General features: G+C 36.5%; 2 protein-coding genes across 7 annotated transcripts in view; one reads left to right on the top strand and one right to left on the bottom strand.

Moving 5' to 3' along the window:
* nptnb (neuroplastin b) overlaps nucleotides 1-5,630 on the top strand; it is a 27,083-nt gene extending 21,453 nt beyond the window's left edge. For 3 of the 6 annotated variants that reach the window (XM_035179984.2, XM_035182322.2, XM_035183966.2), the window contains 3 exons: nucleotides 4,172-4,193; nucleotides 4,305-4,378; nucleotides 4,472-5,630. In XM_035179984.2, coding sequence (XP_035035875.1) covers nucleotides 4,172-4,193; nucleotides 4,305-4,365 — 83 coding nt within the window. In that variant the 3' untranslated portion in view covers nucleotides 4,366-4,378; nucleotides 4,472-5,630. The remainder of the gene's footprint in view (nucleotides 1-4,171; nucleotides 4,194-4,304; nucleotides 4,379-4,471) is intronic. The other 3 variants (XM_035180827.2, XM_035183153.2, XM_035181625.2) reach the window with 2 other exon arrangements.
* On the bottom strand, nucleotides 5,624-13,940 carry rec114 (REC114 meiotic recombination protein). The gene is made up of 6 exons (XM_035141294.2): nucleotides 13,747-13,940; nucleotides 10,876-10,965; nucleotides 8,022-8,105; nucleotides 7,453-7,626; nucleotides 6,277-6,342; nucleotides 5,624-6,013 (listed from the first exon to the last, which is right to left on the bottom strand). The coding sequence occupies exons 1-6, from the start codon at nucleotides 13,846-13,848 to the stop codon at nucleotides 5,849-5,851; spliced, it is 681 nt and encodes a 226-aa protein (XP_034997185.1). The 5' UTR covers nucleotides 13,849-13,940; the 3' UTR covers nucleotides 5,624-5,848.
* Between the last annotated feature and the right edge of the window lie 676 nt (nucleotides 13,941-14,616).

Raw genomic sequence — 14,616 nt, forward strand, 5'->3', positions numbered from 1 at the left:
CTGTTTTCCATGTTGATGGGCGAATAACTGTGGGGATCAGTCTGATGAAGCTACAAAACATATCAGACCCAGTTTACTACTTAATTGGTCACTATTCTTTTCCCCTCCCCCTTCTTTCCAAATGGCAACATAATCTAAATGGGTGGTAAGTGAGAGATCCTGCATGGTTTCAGAGATATTTCTTTCTGTCAATTTCTGTTTTTATGACCCTACACTCCATCCAGAGACATTACAATCCTAACCTCAATATTGTTGAGCTATTAACGCAATAAATGAAGTTTATTTTTACAATATGAAAACCTGTATCCATTCATTTCCATTGCCATCAATTGTTTAATGGTTGTTGGATTAAATGGAGTATATTACTGAAGAGTCGTAAAATCTTGTGATACTAAAAGCTCAGTTGGAATTTGAACATAACATAAAATATATAATTATGTTAGCAAACTTAATGTGATAGCCATAGTTAATGTTGTGAAAGAAAGAGAGGGGAAAGGTCAAACCAGGTCTAAACCATGCTTATGGGTGCAGTAGGTAGGTCATCTACTTTATCGTTACCAAAAATTAGAGCAAATATACAACTGACGAACATTATAACGCTAATATTCAATTACATATATTCAAATCCAAGTCAAACAACATGATTTGATTCAGTTTCACAATTATCCAGGTAACTACTAGTTTATTGATATAGTTTTTAAAACAAAATGTTAGAACTCTCAAATTATATGTGAGATTCAAATCCTTGATGTACCTAGTAAAACAAGTAAATGACAGAATAAATAGAATTTTAAAAAGGAATAGAGTTTGATATTTGTGCATAGACGTAGTCACCGGCACTTACTTACTACTTTGCTCAAACAATAATAGTACTATGTTCATTTTATGATCACTTTAACATGGCCGTGGCACCATGGTTGAAATAGTTTGCTGTGCTGCCTGCATTGCAGGACACTGACAAACATAAAAGTATAAAACACTGTTTGATACACTCTTTGCTCATTCTGATGACTCCCATAGTGTATGCAAGAAGCATAGTAAACATTTCCAAGCACTCAATGTTACTGCCTCAAGCAAACTGAGCTTATTGTCACCTTTTAGTCTCTAGGCAGATGGGTAGACCCAACGAGTCAAGCAATATTAAAGCTTTAAACCACCAGTATCACTTTTTTTTATACTAATACTCCTGAGAATGTTTACTGTTACAAATACTTCAATGTCTGCAACCCTCAGTTTTTAATTCTAATGCACAGAATAACAATGCACTCTATTCAGGCCAGTAGAGTTGTGGTATCACAGAGCAACTAGAACCTTCAAAGGCTCCTACTCTTGTGGTCAATTGAGGTCACACCTAAGCATCTGCTACCTCGGACTGAACATTATGCATTAGATATAAAAACCACATCTAACGTGGATAAAGAAATGCAAAGTAAACACAGGAATGAAAAAGATATATGATAGATAATCAATACTTTGTTGATTATGTCAAGCATTCAGCAATTTGAGCATTTAGTTAAAGTCAATTTAGTTTAGTCAAATCTAGCTCCCTATATATCAGCTCAGTTTTTCCGTCTTGCAAACGAAGTGGGCTGTGCTTCAGGGGAAGAGAAGACTGTGACGAGATGAAAATGTCCTGAAAGCCCAAAGGCATCTCCAGTCACCCAAGGTTCGGTCTGACCTCTACCCCTGTGTCTTTTTACTCCATTTTGGAATGACACATGAACACAAGACAAAATGCAAAACCACAACAGTCACCCCATTAATATGAATCTCTCCAGCTGGGCAACAGTTGCAAACAAAACTCTGGTACAGAGTAAACAAATAGAGCTGCAGGCAACAGCCAGCTCTTTCTTTCCTCTTTTTCTCATTTCCTTCCTCTTTACTCTGCACATACTTCAGTTGAACTTCAGTCAATCAGAAATGGTTAGGATCGCTGGCTAAACATGAATTAATCATTTAACAGGGTCCAAAAGAGTGTTTACTGACACTTCACAGTCCACATAATAACCATATAATGAGTATAAAGTTGCCACTTAACAGTATCAACATAACACATTTTTTAAATTATTTCTTTTAGTTTTAACAAACAGTAGAAATCAGTTTGTTATAGAAACCAGAACACATTTCTTTAAGCTATTAATTACTAACCACTATTTAATGTCAAATGTATTTCTTTACCAAACAAAGACACTATGGTGGTTAACCACGTTCACAATGTAGTCTTATCATTTATGTTTATCTATTATATATAATGGCATATATAATGTGTAACTCCTAAATTAACATTGGTTAAAAATATATTACATGCCCTGCATATGTTACATTATTTGTTGTGACCCAGTAGTGATAATTGGAAAAACAAAAGCTTTACTATAATGCTTGCTGAAAATACATGCACACACATACACACACACACAGACACACAAACACAAGCCACCCTGCTTGAGTAAGCTCTGTGCATGGCCGCTCGTTTGGTTTCATCTACCGGAAAAATGAAGCGATTAAGGTGGATTATATTCGCCATGTTTATGCCATTCAAATCAGGAATGAGGACTCCCTGCTCACGAGGCACAGCTTCTCGAAAATCTCCTTTTAGCATCCCATATTCCCGGAGGTTTTGGCCCCTGTCTGCATGCATCATGAATTGTGGTCTCTTGATTGCTTAGCTAAGTTTGAACACTTTTATACTCTGCAGCCAAAGGGCTCTGAGGCAGAGGCTGACATTTCTATCCTGTGTTTCAAAACCGCATGCTAAAATTACAGATTTCACCACATGACGATTTTGCTAAATAACAGCTCACTCTGTGTAAGAAGACAAAATGTAGGCAAAAAATGTCCACCCACACACTGTATTTAAAGTTACATAAAAAACGACTATTGTGATTATTTATAATCAGCTATCAATCTCACACAGTAAAACAAACATCTGTTATTTAATCAGTGCTTGCAAAACCTTTTACAGTAAAGAAAGCTTTTCTGGTGTTTATATATGAGGTGTGAAAAGGGTGGGATATGCCAACAGATGTTCCTCCTCCAAATGATCACAGCGTCATGTTTTTGTCTAACATTATAATTGCCATAATCTGCTCCATATTAACGCCATGGAATGCTGCCAATGCTGCTTATCTCAGATGTATAACTGCATGGAAAATATCTCTGTGACTGGTTACTTTCCTGCTGACACATTTCCATCTGTATGCCAAACACCAACCACCTTGTCAACCCCCAAGGCTTCCGATCTTCGAACTAACTTGTCACTCAGTGCAACAATTCTCACTATTATACACCACTTCTCCTCCCTGCAGTCTCTCCTCTTATTGTGGCAGCGTACTGTAAATTATGTATTGCACTGTTGTATGGCAAGAAAGACACTTTTACTATTGTCTCACTAAGATAAATGGGGATTCTCATTAATGTGTCACTAATTTGAAAGACATTGGCATTGAATAAAAATATAAATCACTGTGCTTTTAATTTATACAGCCTCTAGATGCTGAGATGCCATACAGTGGGTCCTTTCAGAATTACTATGAATGCTTTGTCTGAAATGAACTGAAACCCCATTAGATCAGATGGCATGTGAGGCCTTGGCGATATAGCTGTGGCTGTTTATGAGATCATAACACAATTGTTTCTTTCATTGAAGCCTGTCTACCACAAATATGTCACTGCTGACCTTTTCCCCAAGCATGCATTTTTATATCTTCGATGCACACTGCAGTTTTCAGAAACCTTGTCTAATACAAGAAGCTTTTAAATCCAGACTCATGTGTTTGCTTCCTTGTTTTCCTTCTGAGTCTGTTTGTCAGACACACAGCTTGTGCATACAAAAGATGTTCAGCAGCTGACTCCTGTGTCTCTGATGCCACCGCACAACTCCGCCGAAGCAGTTTTCTATTATTTCTGTGCTTTCAGCTGCATTATCACTCATAATTAGTGTTCACTTGTTTGAAGGATTTGGGAACCTTTCTCTGACAAATTTCAGGTTTCTGATCATTACTGAAATTACAGTAAACTAGTATCTGCCTGGGAAAAGGGAAAACTGTCTGCATTGCAAAGTCAATTTTATTAACAGTAAAATGCATTGAAATATGAAGTACAAATATTTTTTTCTACATGTCATATTTGACTTCTGTGTTGTTTTTGTCCCAATTCTACCCTCATGGAATAGACGATGAACCAGTAGGACCAATGTAAGTAAATACATATTTTTACACCTGTACTTACAATTCATACTCTGTAGCTACTGCAATGTGAATTGCTATTACTTTTAGGTCACTAAATCATAACTGCTTCTGTCCCAGGAAAACAAATTCAACAAACAACCACAAGGACAAAAACATTCGCCAGAGGAATACAAAATAAGCAATTTACTCAAGTAAGACACTGTTGTTGAGGGTTGAGGCTAAATATGGAACTCACTGTGAGTATTTGTTGGAGTTAAAACTTTCTCTTGATTTTCTCTTCACAGGTGAGATGGCTAAAAACTGTGTTATTGTGACAAGATGAAGGTATCAGCGGTGGATAGATCTCCAGGCAGTTTCGAATATAAGCATATCTTGTCTCTTTTTATGAGAAACAATATCAGCATAACACTGGCAACAAAAAGAACATAACGGCTGTCTTAAGCATGCCTTATTCAGTCTTACGTGGAGATTTCAGGATGACGAATAATGACTAAAACCACCTCAAAGGTGTACACATTTTTAATGTGCTGTTGATGTCTCCTTTATTGATTTCATCATGTCCTCGATTGAGGTGATCCCTTTTGTATTACATATCATGTACAATGCATGCAAGATTATTACGCAATAGGATACTCAGAATAGACATTTTCTGTTGTTATCCCCCTCGTGTGGCTTTTTTTGCATCCAAAATGACCTATGTTTTTTATGAAATCAATATATATATAGATATATATATATATATCTATATATATATGTGTGTGTGGATATATATATATATACATATATATATATATATATATATGGAGAGTTATTCTTAAAGATTTGTACAGCATATCATGGTCATTTAACTATGTTTGATTTTGTGACAATAAGTCCACTTTTAACAGAACTTTTATTGTGAAGCAAGGGCTTCATTAACTGGCAGTATTTAAATTTAATTATTAAATTGAGAGTGATTACAGAAGATGACTACTGTGTGTTTAAATATCTACGATAAAATGTGTATTACTTTTATTTTCTTTCCAGAGTAACTTAGGTGTCTTGTATATGTTGATGTATGAGTGTTCAAATAATAGGAAATCTGTAAAAAATATTTTTTTTTATATTCCCCAAATTCATGAATTGATTTTTATTTTCTATTTTTTCTCTTTAACTGTATAGCATGGCTATAATCCTATGCAATATGTATTCTTAAATAGATATATGGAGGGCGGTTTGTTTTACTCAGTGAAGCTTTAATATTGTGGGATCACTTGGAAGCTGGCATAGCAAAATTCACTGCTGTAGCTGCATGACTCCTGTTTCAATACAATGTATCCATGTGTGTGGCGGTGGGAATGGACCGGCGTTAGGGTGGGGTCAGAGGGACCAGAGTATATAGCCACAATCAAACATGAGTGAGACCAATATTTTCTTTTCTGAATAAAAAGTTTAAAAAAGGAATCCAGATGTTTTTTTGGCTTTGCAAATTCTTCTCTATCTAACTAACTAACTAGCTAACTAACTAACTAATTTCTTCTCTTTGAGCCATTAAACTAATATGTAACAACAATGGCAGAACAAAACACTCCACCACCAGGTGCTGCCCACACAAACTGTAAAAGAAAAAAAAAACATTGCACTAACTTGACCTTTTTGCCTTCAGCTGTTGTGGAAATTATTCATTCTTGAAGCAGTTTATTCAGCTCCTCCTCCACCCTCTCAACAAATGCAGGAAAGCTGGGATCCAGCAAACAAACATGAAGGATTGGCTCCAAGTCACCTTCTGCCAAAGGACAGTTTCGATACACTTGAGGCAGAGTCACCGCAGCCTCTCCCAGGAAGTGCTGTGGGAGGTCAATATAATATTTCAGTGAGTCAGAAAAGAAGAAAAGGGTAATTGAGTAGCCTTTGTTAACATTCATCATTTGAAGAAATGAAGAAAATGAATGTAACTTAATAGAAATTAGCATAAACCTCAGAGGGACTAAATAAAAACATTTAGCTCATTATCTACAATTAATACGTTACACTTTGGATGCTTAATTTTAGTAGTTGTTGGCTCTCTATAACCTTCTGTTTACTTCCTCTGACTTTTAATAATCAATACCTCTGTCAGACGCTTGATGGACACTGATCCTTGAACAACCTCAGGCTCAACTCTCACAGTCTTTTCCTGCCAAGTTTGCCGACATCGGGGTGACACACACAAAGGAAGAAAAAAAGATATGAAGAACACGGTTGAGAACACCACAGGGTTGAGAGGCCAATCAATGGCTTCATTACTAATTGAAAGATGTCTATCCCTCAAAGGCCTTTCATCTTCACTGTGAACTCCTTCAGTTGGGCTGTTTGCTAAAGGTCAAATTCAAGCCCACGGCTGAGTCCATTCCTTTCTCAGTCCTTCGTGTTAAATGCTGTGAAGCCGAAAAAGCTTGATCTAAGGTTTTACTCAGAATCTAATTCCAAAATTAACCATTTGCTCTCGAGTGTTTTAAGTTTAAAGGTAAAAAAAAGTTATGACATGAGGTGCCAACAAACTCATCCCTTTGTCATATGTAGAGTGTATATTTCAGCTGGTTAAATGCTTTGTTGACATGTATTTTTCTTGTTGGCTTCAAGATGTTGGAGTAAAATGTTTCATTTAAAATGTTTATTATCTTAAATGTTTAATTTAAATTCAAAGTGAATATTTTTACTGTTCAAAGCAATATTCAGATGTATTTCATATGTGGCTTAATGGCAATGCCACTTTGGTGGTTGTATTTATGAATTAATTATATTATTGTTCTAAATTTCGGTCTGTGTGCATGTGTGTGAGTTTGGGGGGGAGGGCATACTGTATTACACACCATAGAGCCTATTGCACTGTGATAGACTAATGGATCATGCAAGTATATAGCCCAGCTCACTACACCTACTGCAGATTAGAATCACCTCTAAGAATAAGACAGTACTGCAAATAGCGCCATCTAGTGATGATGATTTGGCCTCTGTTGATGAAGCTGACTAAAGCATAGTGTTGATTAAGCACAGAGAAATAACAAACTGGTAACAATAAAAATGTACAAAATAATATTAAATACATGGGGACATGGAGATCAATGTCCCACTCTCATCATAGGAGAAAAAAGCACTGACTCTCAGCTTCAAGTTACCACTAATGTCATAGTCACGTTTTTGGGGGATTTCTATAGGCAACACATTTTACCAAACATCTGATATTTTTGTGTCAATGCTGTTATACAATACAGAAATTGTATTTCAGAACTGTAAAGTGGGCAACCTGAATCACTGGTGCGGAGACCTCAGCAGGGGGTTGATTGTGGGGTGGTGGGGCGTCGTCCTGAGTGGTGACAGGCATGTACTCCTTCACTTTCTCCACAGCACTTGAACACTCTTTTACAGCCTCCTCCCTGCTACTTCCTTCAAACTGCATCCTCATCATGCGGCCCTCTCCCTACAGAAATTAACAAATACATTCAAACTGTGTCTCATATTCTAATGAAAACATACTCTTTGGTCTTTATGTTCCTTTTGTGAAGTCGGGATCCTGTTAAGATAAAAAAAAAAAAATTGGTGTAAAGGAGATAATTCATGCTAGATCATTTAATTCAACAGCAAATTATGCAAGTGATAATTCCACTATGGGGAGGCTGTAGTAGCAGTGAAGAATCTGAATAAACTATATAAAAATCTAATAATCCAAACATCAATTATCATTAGTTTTACACTCTAATTTGGTATAGAATAATGAATATGAGGATCCTCATATTCATTATTCTATACCAAATTAGGTTTGAGGACAGACCTGAAAAACTACTGCCCGCTGTGGGAATGCATCTCATGACGCACCTTCATAGTAACTCGAAGCATCAGGTTATCAGATTTCTGCTGTATTTTGAGAGAGTCTGAGCCACAGATCAACGGGATTGTGTCCTGAGAAAAGACAAGAGAATAAACAGCTTTAGCAGCAAGGACACAAAACGGTTTTATCCACAGGCTACGATGGCTGACGAATAACCTCAAGGCAAAATTAATGTAAAGACATCCTCTTTGATTTACACTCTATTTAAAATCTACTAGATGGAATTAAAGGACAAAAGAAAGTGATACAAGAAAGATAACAGGAAAAAAAATTGTTACCTGAATCTGCCTGCAGGGGTCTCTATTTACTCAGTAACAGCTGAACCATAAGTTTGAGGGTTAAAGCTCTTACACGTGCACAATTATACAAGCAGATGTTTACGACAGCAGCCTAATATTGTGACCTATTTTGTTACATTGACTTTATAGATATATAGATATATTTATATTTATTTATTTTTAACTGGGTATATCAACAGGGATCTCTGAGCAGGTGCATACCACCATATGAAACTGATAACACTAATATGGTTAGTAATTAAAGGGGGACTCATCTCATTCAAGCATCTCAGGTTGCAGTACAAAAAGAGTACTGCTGGGAGAAATATTTAATTGTGGAAAAAATACAAACATTTGTGGATAGGAAGTTCAAATGCTGTATTAGGTTAAAATGTTCTTGGGTGTGGATTTGTGTTAACATTTGTGGCCACATGCATTGTTTGCTAGAATATAGAACATTTGACAAATAAAGAAAAGCCTGAATAACTGACTGTAAAATATCATGTATTCAAAAATACTTCTACATAGAGCTCACTCTATCTATCTACATGGTTTAGTGAGCAATGGATTTAAAATGCTCTGACCCCCCTCAGCCCAACTGAACAGATTTGGGGCTCAGCAGCATCATAAACGCACCATATATTTCCAAGGATATTTGTAAAGGTTCACTTCTAGAGACTCATATCGTGGTGGGGTTTTCCTTCGATTTTACACCTACATGCAGCAAGAATGAATGCAAGATTTCCAGATTTCCAGCATTAAACATCACAGATTTGTAATGCTTGTTTAATTCAGGAGTATCCATATTCTAAGGAGCACAGTAAAGCTCCTCCGTCACCCCTTGACTTTCTCTAATACAGCAAATTTCCTCTGTGTTCAGACAAAAGTTTCGAAAAAGTTTCTTTCAGTCCTTATCGTGTAGCCTATGGGCCTGAGCTCTCTGTACTGAAAGTTCCAGAGCATTCACTGCACCAAGCTATAATAGACCAGTCTATCATCCTCAGTGAAAGCTCTCTGCAGTCTGACCTGAATACCTGTCTGGATCGACACCCTGGCACAGCAAGATAGCTGTGTCCCCTGCCAGAACACTATTAATGAGACACTGAGTCGTCCCTCAAATTTCTGTTATCTGCAGGGCAGGGAGCACACTTTTAATTTCTAAAGGCCGCAATCACTAGTAAAAACACAAAATTCATATTCTGCTCTTACTATTTTACAAGCTTAGCCAGACTTATACAGTAGTCTAACACAGCTACACTGTAGATAATGGTTCCCTGTAGGAAAAGTTGAGTTACCACAGCGTGTTTGTTTGTGGTGACTCCAGTGGTTTCTAACAGTCCACACCTGGTATTGGCGTACTTGTTGAGTTGAGATGATGTCATTGTGCTGTTCCAGGTTGGCAACAAAACCAGTGCATGAATAGTACAACTGTCAAATCCATTTTCTATGAGACATAACAGAATTTGAAATGAAAATTCACCCCCAATCAGACTACCAGTTAAAATGTTTAAACAAGGCTAAAGTAGTTTATAGTTCTTCGCAACCCCCTCCAATAATAAATCGTTTGGCTTATTGTGTATGCGAATCCAAATCATACGGCCTGACTGAAACAGTCCAGCTGAGTCCCCTAAGATTTCCGCTGAAATGTCAACCTCTTCAGCAGAATATCTAATATGGCCTTCCTCGATGGCTTTTATCTGTTAAGCAGATTTCTCAGAAAATCTGCTGAGACAATGGTGCACCGTCGGCTCTTTTGCCATTTTCTCAAGGGTGTTATTGAACATGCTTATGTACACCAATCATACCGTCCTTTAATAAACTTAGGTTATAGGTAATTTCATTAGATATACTGAGCATCCCTATCAAAGTTAAATATAAAGACAAAAGGCTACAATAAATGTACTGGAACAAGATACATGTACAGTCCTCGAAGAGAGATGCAGAGCAGTCATGTCTCCAGAATAGCCATTTTGGACCAGCATTACTAATAATTAATAGAATTCATATTCAATGTCCCCTCCATATGGGGGAGGACAACCAATAATAACAACTGTGACGTATTACAAATTGCCAGTGTCAGAGCATGACATTCCCAGCTGCAGCCTGAAATGATTTCAAGCTATTCCCCTATAGCCACAATTTATTTTTTGAATTACACTGCTTCAAGTTGAGGTATACTGCAACACCGTGCTACATGCACTGACATATGATACAGTCCAGAGTCAGAATATATATATAGAGAGCAAAATATCTTGTGAACTGAAGGTTTGTATGTGAATATCAGAATGTGTTGTTGTTCCCTGCAGAACTGGACCACCAAATTTAAACCAATGATTCTGTGTATTTGTGAGACTGAAGTAAACTATATTTTCATTTTTGCCATCATTTGAATAATCTCTGTACATGCTATTTTGTACTACAAGCTTAACATATTTTAATCTACAATTACTAATCTTTCAGGGTACATACCATATGGAAACTCCTAATCTACGCCTAGTTTGCTTTTTTGCCCTTTTTTTGTAAGGGAAGCAACAAAAAAATAATCTTATCAGAAAGATCCTACCAAGCATTCCTGTCCTTGCAATACCAGCAAATATCCAGGTTCCACAATAGTGAGGACAAGTCCAGGTTTACTGCCATTTGCTTCAAATACCTGGTGAAGAGAAGAAAATGTTAACCAGAGTTATTGCATTAGCGAGTGATTAGTTTTCCTGATAACCACATGACTGCTCTACACATACACTATGGAGTGTGTTTGGTTACATGAAGATGTGGATGAGCTTTTCAAATAAAGAGAAATGAGGCAGTTCATTAGAACTGCATTATCCGACTCAAACGTTTGCTCAATTTGCTTACAAATTATATGTAACTGTGTGTTACAGCCTGCAATGTGGTACAGTCTATTGGGTGGAGTGTAAATGTACCTTAACTTCATTTGAATGAGTAGTTTGGGATTTATGCCTGTTATTGGAGTTCTACTTTGACATGGATTATACTGGGTATTGTAGGTCGATTTCAGTTTCCCAGCCATACGTCCCCGTCATTACTAGTAACATGCAGCTCCAGCTTGCCATCTAGAGTCTGATACAGTTAATGGAAGACAACGACACATTTCTTTAAGCTACACTTCCTTCCCAACTGAACACTGACAGAAAATTTATGATTATTTATCTGTGATATTAGCAGGCAAAAGACTTCCACACAGTCACATTGAACAATAGTTGTTTCGTCTATGACACATAATTCAGCCTGCTGTTGCAGGTTTAGAATGTGTTACTTTATAGACATTTTCTATATATTCTATATTTAATAATATATTTGTGTTCATGTAATAATTTTTCTTTGACTATGTGGATATCTGTTATGAAAATAACAAATGTACAATTTGAAGAACTTTATTGTCTTCTTTATTCAAACATGCTGCATTAGAATCTTTTCTCCTCAAACTCCCTTCAGATGTTAGTTCCCTCACCTTCATGTAGAGTGGCCAAAGATTCCCAAGGCACTTGCAGATCGATATAAAGGTTCATTCATTCAATTTCTTACAGGCATCTCATATAGGACCTACATTGTTGTGCTGCAGCATCCAGTTTTAGCTGTAACCCTACTTTAATTGATGTTTTTCCCTTTCATAAGTCTGACTAAGCTACTGTCAAATTTACAATCTATTTCTGGAGATCTGTTGTTGTGTCTAGAAGTGCATGGGAGTATCAAATCTGAATTTAAAACAGGCCTGGGAATCACTGCAGAACTGTTATACTTGAGAGCGAAACTTCAAACAAAGGTCTCATCAGTCAACATGAATTCTCTACAACATGAAGCGGAAGAGGCAACTGCTCTGAAGTCTTCTTTAAAGATTCCTAAATAAAGGCTGTGTAAATTAAAGCTTCTTTCCTCATTTTCACTTCATGGTCTAGACAAAGAAAGCATTTCCAGGTTACAATTTGAGTTCCAGTTGCATGGTACGATTTTGTTGCGTAGCTGTTAACATTATCTTTTAAAATGTGGCTGGATCAGATTTCAATGTGAACTGGCCATGGCCCTGCTGTGACTCCCATGCGCAGCAGAACAACAAGACCTCACACGCAGCAAGCTGTGCTCGGATATAACCAAGGAGAAGAAGTCGGTATAAACATGGAGGCCAGAGATGTGAGCGTTTACGGTTACATTTTTCTCTTGATAGGATTTCAAACACAAACCAGTTACGATACAACCCCTTCAGTCTAAAAGACCTCAAGAGGTCTTAAACCTCCCTGTCCCTCGACGGACTACCTCCGTCGCAGCTGACTTCCATGTTTGTTTTCACGGGGCAACTCCCGCCTGCCCCTTCGCCTGCACAAGATTATGAATGTTGATGTAGAGTGACATAAAAGTCACATTGAAATCCAATATGGGTCATGTGGTTGTTCAGAGGTCGCTTTTCAAAAAATCTGATTTAGAACCATAATTGAAAGTGGCCAAATTCTGATTTGAAAAGATCAGATTCCATGTGATTTGTGCTGTTCACACTGTCATTAAACAATCAGATCTGGGTCACAGAACAGGCCAGAATAATCCTTACATGTACATAAAACGTATCTATACTCTTTTACATTTATAGTATACACAACCAGAGATAATTTGTTTTTAGCTAACCTGCATCCCATCTGACAATGTATTTATCAGTAAATGTAATGATTTGGATTTCTATTGATAATACATATGTATCAATAGACTTAAGTTTACTTCAACTTATGTAAAGAATTTGAGAATTTCAAGTCTTTCAAAATAGGACTGGGCACTAAAACAATGTAAATAATTATTGCACATATATATATATATATATATATATATATATTTCATCAATAGCAATATAAGAAATGGTCCAATATATTACAAAGGAATATTAAACACAGAGTTTACAGCCACAACCTTCATTCAGGAGCAAAAATCTATCTTTAAATTTGAAAAAGAATAATGTGGCATTTATCTTCTTATAATTATTTTTATTGACTGATGTGAAAAATATTCATCTTGTTTTAATTGTTGGCCATATTTCCCAGCTCTATTTCAAATGCTGCTTGGCTAGTTTAAAGTTAACAATACAAGCCAAGAATACAACAAAGAAGCGTCAAACTACTACTTGGAAATGGATAGAATAATAAATTATGTTACAAGAAAATATAGAATTCATGCGACAATGTTAAGATTGTCGCATTAAGCTAGCTCATGAGCTCCAGGTCAAACTCCACTCATAATAAATGACGTTGATTTGAATTCCTATATGTGCTCCCACACATTGAGCCAATTCACCTGCAGTGGCAGCTGAGTTGGGGAGCAGCTAATGGCTATGCAAAGCTAAGCTAACCGATGTTAGCTTGATGGGGGACAGCTAATGTTAGCGGGCTAGCTAGCATAAACCCCGTCCAGTAACTGTGCAGTAAACCCCCGGTACCTTCCAGGGCTTTGTTCCTGTGTCTGTGGAGCCCGGAACTAAACGTCCATAACGCTTCAGCCTCCACACCTGGCTGCTGGCTGGAGCCTGACTGGAGGCCATTTTGATGTTTCTGTGGAAAACCAGGAACTGCTGTTACTGACGAGGTGAGAAGGTGAGGGTAGTCTGTTGTCTGTCTGTTGTCTGGCTGTGTGACCACACCTTCCTCACCTATGAGATGTAATAAGGAGAAGTGTAAGTGTATAGATAAGTGTAAGTGTATAAATAGATAAGTAAGTGTATGGATAGATAAGTAAGTGTATAAATAGATAAGTGTATGAATATACAGTATAAGTGTAAGTGTATAGAGTAAGTTTATAAATAGATAAGTGTATAAAGATAAGTGTAAGTGTATAAATAGATAAATAAGTGTATGGATAGATAAGTAAGTGTATAAATAGATAAGTAAGTGTATGAATATACAGTATAAGTGTAAGTGTATAGAGTAAGTGTATAAATAGATAAGTGTATGAATATACAGTATAAGTGTAAGTGTATAGAGTAAGTGTATAAATAGATAAGTGTATGAATATACAGTATAAGTGTAAGTGTATAGAGTAAGATAAATAGATATTAATTCAGAGTGGTATAGAGTAAGTGTATAAATAGATAAGTGTATGAATATACAGTATAAGTGTAAGTGTATAGAGTAAGTGTATAAATAGATAAGTGTATGAATATACAGTATAAGTGTAAGTGTATAGAGTAAGTTTATAAATAGATAAGTGTATAAAGATAAGTGTAAGTGTATAAATAGATAAGTAAGTGTATGGATAGATAAGTAAGTGTATAAATAGATAAGTGTATGAATATACAGTATAAGTGTAAGTG

The sequence above is a fragment of the Hippoglossus stenolepis genome, chromosome 1 (assembly GCF_022539355.2).
Source record: "Hippoglossus stenolepis isolate QCI-W04-F060 chromosome 1, HSTE1.2, whole genome shotgun sequence".
In the NCBI taxonomy this organism is placed as follows: Eukaryota; Metazoa; Chordata; class Actinopteri; order Pleuronectiformes; family Pleuronectidae; genus Hippoglossus; species Hippoglossus stenolepis.

Coding starts and splice junctions, on each gene's coding strand:
- rec114 (XM_035141294.2), bottom strand. CDS start 13,848: ATGGCCTCCAGTCAGGCTCCAGCCAGCAGCCAGGTGTGGAGGCTGAAG. Junction 8,106..10,875: donor TGCAAGGACAGGAATGCTTG/GTAGGATCTTTC, acceptor GTCTTTTCTCAG/GACACAATCCCGTTGATCTG. Junction 6,014..6,276: donor CCATCAAGCGTCTGACAGAG/GTATTGATTATT, acceptor GACCTCCCACAG/CACTTCCTGGGAGAGGCTGC.